General features: G+C 30.8%; 2 protein-coding genes across 5 annotated transcripts; one reads left to right on the top strand and one right to left on the bottom strand.

Moving 5' to 3' along the window:
• Positions 1 to 189: 189 nt before the first annotated feature.
• LOC116841567 (serine/threonine-protein phosphatase Pgam5, mitochondrial) lies at positions 190 to 3,184 on the bottom strand. 3 transcript variants are annotated; one of them, XM_032809643.1, is made up of 6 exons: positions 3,080 to 3,184; positions 2,018 to 2,174; positions 1,729 to 1,907; positions 921 to 1,135; positions 603 to 733; positions 190 to 489 (listed from the first exon to the last, which is right to left on the bottom strand). In XM_032809643.1, exons 1-6 carry the CDS (start codon positions 3,177 to 3,179, stop codon positions 339 to 341), a joined length of 933 nt encoding a protein of 310 aa, XP_032665534.1. In that variant the 5' UTR covers positions 3,180 to 3,184; the 3' UTR covers positions 190 to 338. The 3 variants fall into 3 exon arrangements, with proteins under 3 accessions (XP_032665534.1, XP_032665535.1, XP_032665537.1); XM_032809644.1 differs by having other exon boundaries at positions 603 to 724; XM_032809646.1 differs by lacking the exon at positions 3,080 to 3,184 and having other exon boundaries at positions 2,018 to 2,748.
• Positions 3,185 to 3,316: 132 nt separating this feature from the next.
• On the top strand, positions 3,317 to 10,170 carry LOC116841560 (coiled-coil and C2 domain-containing protein 1-like). Of its 2 annotated transcripts, XM_032809630.1 has the most exons (11): positions 3,317 to 3,558; positions 3,837 to 3,981; positions 4,351 to 4,821; positions 4,934 to 5,314; positions 5,741 to 6,094; positions 6,233 to 6,594; positions 6,962 to 7,137; positions 7,742 to 8,008; positions 8,542 to 8,580; positions 9,280 to 9,370; positions 9,454 to 10,170. In XM_032809630.1, the coding sequence occupies exons 1-11, from the start codon at positions 3,505 to 3,507 to the stop codon at positions 9,571 to 9,573; spliced, it is 2,460 nt and encodes an 819-aa protein (XP_032665521.1). In that variant the 5' UTR covers positions 3,317 to 3,504; the 3' UTR covers positions 9,574 to 10,170. The 2 variants fall into 2 exon arrangements, with proteins under 2 accessions (XP_032665521.1, XP_032665522.1); XM_032809631.1 differs by lacking the exon at positions 8,542 to 8,580 and having other exon boundaries at positions 3,318 to 3,558.
• The last annotated feature ends 336 nt before the right edge of the window (positions 10,171 to 10,506 follow it).

Below are 10,506 nucleotides of genomic sequence, written 5' to 3'. Positions count from 1 at the left end.
TATATATATATATATATATATATATATATATATATATATATATATATATATATATATATATATATATATAAAGAGAGAGAGAATATATCTCAAATGTTGATATTATACTTAATACTATATCAAAAGTTCCAGAAAAATAAAAGTTAATAAGTTTGAAAAACAAAATAATAATATTAAGAAATAATTGTCTATCTGATAATAATAGTTAATTTTTATTAGTCTTTCCACATTTTTTTCACTGTAGCAATATAAGTTGCAAATTCTGAGACGTCCTTATATACAATATATGAAGAGTATAAAATGATGTGTATTTTCCATGTACAAACCACCTTGCATCTTTAGCTGGATGTTATATTTTGTGGTATCATATGTCCTGTATCTCCTAAACAAAAGAGTGTTACTCTTCCATTAGGAAAAATGCAGAGCCAAGTAATACTTGCATGTTTCAAGCATATTCGTAGCCATGCTTCTGGTGGAAACTGTAATGCTCTTAAAGAAAATAGGTAGTTTGAATATATATGTACAGTAAAGAGTTATATATGTATAGAAGTGGATATACTAGAATACTAAATTAAAATATGATCAAAAAGAAAAAATCTTACCGGCAAACAAAGTATCTAATGACATTTGCATGGCATACAAGAATAGTGTAAGAATCATTTTCTTGACTAGGATCTGCACGATGAAAATATTTTCTAAATGCTGCTTCTATTCTGGGTCCATCCTGGAAAAACTGAAATAATGAATTGTTTTATACATACACCTACAAGTATTACTTTAATATTTTTTAATAGTTTCAGATATGCTTTTCATTTTAAAGCAAAATGTTTCAAACAAAAGTTGCTTGATTCCATAGAGGATATAAGATTATGAAAATGGACATTAGTCCTTTATTTTCCAAAGGTATAAATTTTACTTACATGTTTTTCAGACCGCCAATGACCAATAGGTGGTTCTGGAGGTATAGGCGCACCTTCGACTAACAGACTATCATCCTCAACTGGGATAGTTAATAGATTTTTTTCTATAATTCTGGAAGTTTCTAGAGCACGTGTCATTGTAGACCTCACTATTAATGAATAAGGCAGGTTTAGTTCTGCTAGCCTCTTTCCTGTTGCATCAGCTTGTTTTCTACCTTTAAAGTGATAAAAATTAAGTTATACCATAATTTGTATTGTTTTAAAAACTAATACTATTATTGAAAGCTATTTAAAAGTAATTTTCCAATATATATATATATATATATATATATAATAGAAAATATAGATAGTTAAAAAGTATATTACTATAGTGACAAGATTTAAGAAATCATAGAACATAATAAAATTTATATAAGATATATTCTTTAGAAACTACATATAGTTTGCTAATTATAATTACAAATTATTCTAAATCTTCAGTATTCCCAATTAAAAATTTTAGGGTATAAATACAGAACTTAAGAAATACGTGTAAAATAAATATATATTAAGTAAATGTAATTTTAAACAAGCAATGTTAAAAATTTAGAACATTATTATATATATATATATATATAATATATATATATATATATATTATATATATATATATATATCTTGCAATAAAGCATAAAAATGTTACATGACAGAAATTATAGGTGAGTTTTTTAATTCATCGATGGATTCACTACATGATGCGCAAATATAGCATTTCACTGCATCATGCGATGGATCCATTGATGAATTAAAAAACTAGCCCTATACTTACCAAGATCAGTTAGCATTCTATCAATATCAGTCTTTCCATCTGTATGATACTGACCATGGCGAATCAAAAGTATATGTCGTACAACCTTTGCCTTTTTTGCCTCAAACTTCTCATTATACTTGTTCTCGTCATTTTCGTCATTTATTTTCATTGGCTTTACTAAACTTTTTGGATCCCTTCTGTAAATACAATATAACCTTGTTTAGTCTCCAAGTATTACATAAAAAATCTAATAAATACCAGAAAAAATATTACATATTTTTAAGAACAAGAATATTAAATGATTTACCTATCCCAATTATGATCCCACTTTACCGAGGGTGTAAAATTTGTGGTCCACGAGTTGTGAACTCGTAGTGAGTCATTACCATAAGCATTGTAATAAAATAATATTGCACCACTTAATGCACCAAGACCTATAGCCAACTTCTGATATCGCGAAATAACTGGCATTTTACAAAAAAAAAATTTACAGCGATTGATAATCAATCTGCATGAATATAGTTTTTATTTCAACAGATTTATTCTAATCCTACGACCGGCAGGAGCAAGGCTTCCAAATTCTAATGAAGATCAGGTGATGAGAGATAGACAAAATTTGCGCACGCGTAACGAGCAAACTATTTCTTAAAATGTTGTCTCATATAAGACGAAAATTCGTTTTAAGATTTCAGATACCTTTATACATTAAACTGTACATATAATTACATGTTTAGTTATAATTATATAAAAAAAGTAAGATATTCCGTAGGGCACCGCATGCACGTTGCCACTAATGTGTCTGGCATGAATCTCTGATACTTTGATATGATGAAACAGGTATAGGTGTGCGCTATATGTTAGGAGTGGGGGATATTAGTTCGACATCTGAGGTTGCGTTCTGTTTCACGCATTATGCGCGCATTGCCTATAATATACGTGACACGAACTATAGATAAATGCGCGCATATGCGTGAAACGGAACGCGGTCTGAGTATGAGATGGCACCAATGCGAGATGAGACGTAAAGCTTATTCAGATAAACTTACATAATCACATAATGCATATGAATGAAGAGATCAATCAATTTGTGCAATGAGAAAATGTCTTATATCGGATACACGATTGGTCAACTTCCTTGTGTGTATGCAGAGGGAAGTCTGAGAGCAGCTACCAGCTTGATTTTAGTGGCTAGAGCTAGGCGCTAAAGTCACTTGGGTTGCATTTCAAAACGTTTTTCTTGAAGAAAATTTTACTCAATACTTACAATTCACGTTACATAAACTATAGAGTCTCGAGTAAAATTTCCTCAAAAAGGATGTTTTGGAACGCTACCTTGATATATAAGGTACCGCCATATATGTAATATTACTATAATCGGCCTGTGCGGCTTGTAAGAGGAGCTTGTGCCAGAATGGAAAGACAGACAATGCCCGTGGAGTGTACTGAATCAAACTGGTAGTCGCTCTCATGCTTCTCTCTGGTATATGCATTATGTAAGTTTATTTGAACAGACCTTTATTGGATTCTCTGTCATTTTGTTGCGCATGCGCGAAAAACCTGTCTTGCCTCTTGTTTGATGGTCTGTTCTTTTTAGCTGCACTGCTGAACTGGTACAATAAGTTAAAGTGAGACAAGTATATTTTTTTTCACTCTAACTTATTGCACCAGTTCAGTAGTGCAGCTGAAAAGAACAGATCATGAATCATCACAGTAGTTTTGTCGATTGGAGTATCGAGTTTTGACGTATCTTTCAGATCAATCTTCATTTACATCGTCTTATAATTAAAGTGTGACATGTTTGGCAAGAAAAAAGAAGGACGACACAGAAAAATTGGTGGCCTAGAACAGGTAACAAATATGTAATTTGTTAATTGCGTAATATAAAGTTCGTCTTAATCTTTCTTAGAACCATGTATTTCATACATTTTGAAATTAATCATCGTAGATTAGTGGAAATTAATAGGTTCTTTTTCATGGTTTCATAATAATGAGAAAAATAATCTGTAATTATAATCGATACCTCTCTGAACTTATTATATGAATACTATATAGTACACAATAGATTATATCAGGTACAATATATTTTTCCTCTTTTGTTATTTATTAATAACGGTTATATTTCTTAGTATGGCATATTTGAAGTGCCTGATGTAAATATAGACAATATTGGTGGTAATATGATGGAAGATGATGCTGATGATGAGGATCTGGAAGCTGAACTGGCTGCTTTGGCAGCTGGCAATGATACAGGCTATAAACGCAGACGCAATGGTATGTTAATAGAAGTCTATAAATTATGTATCTTTTATAGAGTATTCTAAACTTTACAAAATAAAAAAATGTAATTTGTATATTTTATTTAACAGTTTTTATATTCTCTGGTATATATTGTGCTATAATAAAATTTTTATATAGCTATTGTTAACACAAAGATAAATAGATAAAGTTATGATTATATTTTAGTAATATTATATTCAAAATTATATTAATATCAAGGAAATAATTAGTATACTATATCTGATTAGGTAAATTTTGGACAACTTGATTAGCCAACTTATAAAACTGTTCATTTAAAATTTACTGTAAGTTTAATATTTTAGTGCTAGAATTTCTGTTATATTATATATGTATATATTATAGCTGCACGTAAAGCTGCTGATGCAAATTTAGATGAAATGGTAACTGACTGTATGAAGGATACAAATAGTGATGAGGAGCTATCTGAAGGAGATGATGATCCTGCGTTATTGAAAGAATTACAAGGACTCACAGGTGATGAAGTTGAGACAGAAGAAGTGGAAGAGTTAAAAATAACGGAGGAAAAACAAGATGAACCAAATAATCTTGAATCTACTGAAACTAAGGGGGGAAATGGTTCTATACCAGAACTGATTAAGCTGTTACAAGAAAGACTGACAATATATGAGCTGGCTGAACAAAAAGCAAAGAACGAAAAGGAACCTGGTAGGGCAAGAAGATACAATAGAGGTGTAAGGACACTTAAGGGAATGATAGCCTGTGTAAAATCAGGTGGAAATGTTAACGAGGATGAAATTCCTCCATCCTTGCCTCTTTCAGCTACTACTACAGAATCTACAGCTAAAAATATAGGTAAGAAATATATACAAAGTAGAAAGACCATTTCAACATATCATCTCAATTATTGCTTCTCATTTTAGGGCATTTAAAATATTTATTTATTATTTCGTATTTTTTGCAATAGAGGAAACACCAACTGAAGTCACAACACCAACTGAAGTCAACGAACTATCTGTTGTTCCGGATAGTCCTTCTGAACCAACAGCTGATGTCACAGTTGATCAGGAAGCTTTAGATAAACTAAAGGCACAACAGCAAAAGTATAAGATTGCAGCAGTTGCCTGGAAGAGGGCGGGTAACAAGGAACAAGCAATAGAGTATGCTAAAACCGCCAAACAATTCGATATAGTCATAGCTGCAGTTACTGCAGGTGAAAAGCTTGATTTGTCAGATATGCCACCTAGTCCAACTTTACCTGCTCGTGAACCTGCTGTGAATACTGCAACGCCAGAAGAGAAAGAAGAGAGCGAAGTTCAGCAAGCTTCCACAGATACACCACCTATAGGTGAGATATAGATATATGTTGTATATTTTATTCATTTATACTTCTGTATTGTAAGAAATATAAGAAGAAATATATAAAGATATGAAATTTATAAAAATGTATTTATTCTTATTTACTACTTAGTATAAATTATTTATATTAATATGTAATTTATATTATTAATATGTAATTAATATGTAATGTTATTAATGTGTAATAACAGTAAGTAGTAACATATAGAACAATAAAAAGTCACTTTTACATTTTATAAAGTGTAAAGATTTTAATTAGATACAAATTTACTCATATAAATTCGTGTTTGTAACATATAATTCGTGTTTATAATATATAATAAAATTTATATAAAATGCTCTTTCTCTCTCTCAGAATATTTTAACAAAGAGAATTTTAATTAAATCACAATAATATAATATTTTGTGTTGAAAGCTGACTCAGCTGAAGCAAAGATTGGTCTTGAAGATATTGGAGGTGCTCTTAAGGAACGTCTCGAAGTATACAGGAGAACGAAAGTAGCTGCAGAAGCTGAAGGAAATACTTCAAAAGCACGTAGATATGGTAGGATTTGCAAACAGTTCGAGGATGCTATAAAGTTGCATACTCGCGGGAAGTCAGTACCTTTAGACGAATTACCTGTACCACCTGGTTTTCCACCGTTATCGTCCAGCTCGCCAGACAACAATGTTGTTGCGACATCACCGCCCGCACCCGTGGCACCCGAAAATACTTCTGTAACAAAACCCGCGCCACCTCCACCAAAACCAGTGCCACCTCCTAGAACAGGTAAAAAAAGTGAAATATTTTCTGTATAAATTGTTTTATGGTTATTTAGTAATCACTAGATTGTGACATAATTGCTAGCATATGTTGCAATTATAGAGTATTCTGTTTATAGATTTTCTGTGTTATATTTTTTATTAGGACAAAAACCAAATCAACGAATTACATCGCGTGCAGAAAAACAAATGATTCAGTTGCAATTAAGGCAACGTGAATTAAAGCAAGCTGCTCTAAATGCTAAGAAGGATGGAGATATGGATTTGGCACGTGATTATCTCAGGCAAGCGAAGGGAATACAGCCTTTAATAGAAGCTAGCAAAGCTGGCTTGCCTGTTGATATGAATTCGATTCCATTATCGCCTCTTGAAAGAGTCGAACTTAGCATATCTCAAAAAGATGATAATTTCACATTGGTATCTGCCGAAGACTTGTTTGACGACCCTAGTGGATCTGATGATCAAATTTATGAAAATCTTGAAGCTCAGTTAATTAAACAGATTAAGGTAATTTTTAAGTAATACATACGACTGAAATCTGTGACACACTATAGACCCACAGACTCCACAGAGGTGGAGAAAGCAGCCTTATAATCATCGTAACTTACTTAAATGGTATATTTTAATGATCAGGAGTACAGAATCTCAAAATTAAAAAGTCATAGTCAGGATAATTTCTAAAATATGCTATTTAAATACATTTTGGTAGTTGTAAGACATATTTATCATTTTTTAGAACTATATAAATAAATTAACATTATTAAATCAGTAATTGTACAATTTATTAATTTTTACAGTTATATGATTTGATTTCATAATTTAACTTCCAACAAATTGTGTTACACCGTTGTTAGTGAAATATTTAATGTTACAGTGGTGTTTGTCTACACGAGATCACTCGAAAGCTTTGGGAGACGTGCCTGGATATAATAGATGGGAACGGTTTGCACTTAGCTATACACGAGATTTAGATATGTTGAGAGTTCGAAAACGCAATTCACTGCCGCCGCCACAACATCATTATGAAACCAAAACCTATCAAATAGTACAGTTAGTATAAAATTATTTTCTTATCATTAATATGATCGCATCTGAAATGTCAATATATTATATATATTTGGATAACAATCAACACACACACACACACACAAATATTCTGAAATATTGAACATGATGTGCAATGACGTAAAACTGTTGCATGATATGTTCGTAGTGGAATAATTTTTTGATCTTGTATGTTTTTACGTTGTTGAAATTTGAGGATGTAAAAAAATATGCGTTTCTTTCATAATATCACAACATAAGTACTTTTTGAGATACATTGATTGTAATCACAGTTTTATTGGATTTAACTAGACATTCGATGTTATTATATTGCTCTAGATTGTTTAGTATAGCTACTTAACAAGAGAGACAAACACGTTTTTTACATAAGTGAATAATAATGGAAACATTCTATTTAAATTGAATATACAGCTGCATTCTAGACAACATAGAATTATAATAGACGATTGTGTGATCTTTTTAATTGCACAATCTATATTTGAAGAAAGAGTATATTTCATTAATTACATACATATAATCAATTAATTATATTTCTTTTTTTTATATTATGTAATAAGAATTAATTCTGAGGAAAATGATTTCTTTTTAGGAGTTGCACGGATCTAAATGACAGCGACATCGAGATATCTATAATTAGAGGAATCAATTATCCTCGTGAAGCGGATACATACGTTATATTTGAATTTCCATTTCCGTCGGATAGCCATCCTACGGATAGAACGTCGACAGCCAGAGCTTCTACCAATCCCGAGTATCAGGCAGTATTTCCTTTAAATGGGATTATAAGTCGCACTTCTAGACAATGCCAGAGAGCTTTCAAACGACACGCTCTAAAATGTGAAGTTTGGGCAAAAGGGTAATTTGTTTAGTAGCGTTTAGAACTTTAATTTGAACATTTTTAGCTTATTGTATATTAACTTATTCTGCTGTCAAGATACATTTTTAAATTAACACTTTAACTTTTAAATTCTGCTGTCAAGATGTACTTTTAAATTAATTCTTGCGAATACAAGAAGCAGAATAATGCTGTCCTCCCCCTAAAAGCGCAACAATAAAAGAGAAACAATTTCAAAAATTAAATTAATTTAAAATTCACATTATTAGTCTATTTAACATTTTGAATTTACGACATAAAATATTGTTCTAACTAATTTTAACAAAGTTTTATGATTAATTTTTTATTTTCAATTGTAACTGAAAAATTATCAGTTCTTGAATATTTTTGTGAGAAAAAGATGGACTACAAACTGACCAAAAAATTTGTAGATAAAAAACGACCTGTGTAACTTGCAATATATCCCGCGTAGATGCTAATAGTATTATAAAATTATTAATAGAAAGTTTTCCATTTGTTATCATATATCAAAAAAGTAAGAACGTTGCTTGCAGATGCTCACTGAATCCCATCCTGTGTTGCACTCATCCCAGGTATGACATCTCCATACTATTATATAGTATGCAGCTTATTATACACAGAGCTTTTGAAAGCACAGTTTTAAGCATTGTGGCATTATTATGTATAACGTTTTCTCAATTCACTATAAAAAAAACTAGCTATAGAAGTAAACACGTGCACGAGGGAGGGGAAGAGATAGAGAAAGAATACGTGCAGTATTAATAAAATTGGTATTTATAACGCTACTCTTTACAGAAAATCGAATGAAAAAGTATCATTTCATTTTGCGCTTTCCATGTTCGCTTTTGCGATATATCATAAAATAGAAATTGTTAAGTAAAATTCAATCAATCAAAGCTATCTCTTAAATGGGTGTACGTCTGTAAGCCACGTAACTGTGTGCGTAAGTAACGCAGTGATCTTGAAAAGTTTAGAAAGCTTAATTTTTCTATAATTTGTATTATTTATTTTTGTATATAATCTCTTTATTGTAATATATTTTTCGTAATATATTTTTCGTAAGTGTATTGACATATTTGTAAAATTGGAACACACTTCCATTTTTACTAGGAAAATTTTATATCTTTTCTCGGAATGTTTTTGACAAAAATATTTTTTTTATCTGAACAATTTGTATCAACATATATATTTTAATTTTTATGATACAAAAGTAATTTTTTTAAGTATCTACATTTTTTACATACTTGCAATGTCTTTTTACGATGTTTCAGAGGTTTTTTCCGAAGTGACAGTCTACTCGGTACAGTGACAGTTAAATTGCAACCTCTGGAAAATCAATGTACTCTGCATGATTCCTTTCCGGTACGTAAATGATTCAATATAATTTCGTCTACTATTTTTCTATGTCTTGTATAGAGTAAAAAGGTACATATATGTCATTTCAGCTTATGGACGGTAGAAAGGCAGCTGGAGGAAAATTGGAGTTGAAAATTCGTCTGAGAAATCCAATTCTTTTCAAGCAAATTGAAAGTATAACAGATAAGTGGTTGACTATCGGCGAATAATGCAATTCGTCGAGTCGGTTCATCCATCTTGGGTTAAATATGAAGATGCAGCATTTAAAGCAAAAAAAATTATATACAATAATTATGTACAAAGAATTGATTTATGAAAAATTTGATTTTGATTCTGTTCCTGATCTCCTGGCAACGGTGAATATATAGGCGTATGGCGCGAGATTAGGACTATGGCGCATATAAAAATATAAGCAGTAAACAACTGTCCAACCACAGTCGAGTATTCTCCTTACGGTCCAAGAATAATCGACTGTGATTGGCCGATTCACTTATTGCTTACGTTTTTGTACGTGACATGGGCCTTATCGCTGGGCCGTATCGTTCGCTGCTAGCAACGTTACTCCGCCTTTCGCTGTCATCCGATATCCACCGTTGCTTGGAACAATGAACAAGAACTAGACACGTCTCTTCAGATTGTTTTACAAAGTTCGTTCCGTTACATTGCGTGTATTGATTTGTCAATTTCTTTTAGTTGATGTGTCAAGATCATTGTGCTTTATTGTATATAGTATTGTAATTATTCGCAAAATGATAAAAGACTTTTCGGTCACTATATTTAAATATACCTTATATATATAGTTTAAATTAACCATCTTTTAATATTTATCTCTTATAATATCATTGTATATTTCTGGTATTGCTTGTAAATTTTGGATCATGTGAATTATTTTATCAAAAAGTATTGAAAAGAGGAATTACTCTTCTTAATTTTAATAATATATACATGTAACAACATATACATGTTTGAAAACTTTTAATATCTTCAAGAACATTTTTCTGCCCACTGTTGTATAATACTTATTTTTGAACATTTACAAAATTTTTTATTGAGATTTTATAACAATTACAATTAGATAAAAATTCCTTTACAAATAATATAAAATTTCTTACAACATTGAACTGTCTCTCGACAGATATATT

Source organism: Odontomachus brunneus, unplaced genomic scaffold (genome assembly GCF_010583005.1).
Source record: "Odontomachus brunneus isolate Ranch 3 - 2012 unplaced genomic scaffold, Obru_v1 Obru_scaffold_016, whole genome shotgun sequence".
Classification (NCBI taxonomy): domain Eukaryota; kingdom Metazoa; phylum Arthropoda; class Insecta; order Hymenoptera; family Formicidae; genus Odontomachus; species Odontomachus brunneus.
The sequence above is the reverse complement of the archived record's forward strand: the minus strand, read 5'-3'. Positions and strand labels throughout refer to the sequence as shown.

Excerpts from the sequence above, each read along its gene's own strand:
- LOC116841560 (XM_032809630.1), top strand. The coding sequence starts at position 3,505 with ATGTTTGGCAAGAAAAAAGAAGGACGACACAGAAAAATTGGTGGCCTA. Across the intron at positions 8,581-9,279 it reads CTGTGTTGCACTCATCCCAG|AGGTTTTTTCCGAAGTGACA; the intron begins GTATGACATCTC and ends ACGATGTTTCAG. Across the intron at positions 9,371-9,453 it reads CTCTGCATGATTCCTTTCCG|CTTATGGACGGTAGAAAGGC; the intron begins GTACGTAAATGA and ends ATGTCATTTCAG.
- LOC116841567 (XM_032809643.1), bottom strand. The coding sequence starts at position 3,179 with ATGAGAGCGACTACCAGTTTGATTCAGTACACTCCACGGGCATTGTCT. Across the intron at positions 1,908-2,017 it reads TGGGATCATAATTGGGATAG|AAGGGATCCAAAAAGTTTAG; the intron begins GTAAATCATTTA and ends TTGTATTTACAG. Across the intron at positions 734-920 it reads ATTGGCGGTCTGAAAAACAT|TTTTTCCAGGATGGACCCAG; the intron begins GTAAGTAAAATT and ends TCATTATTTCAG.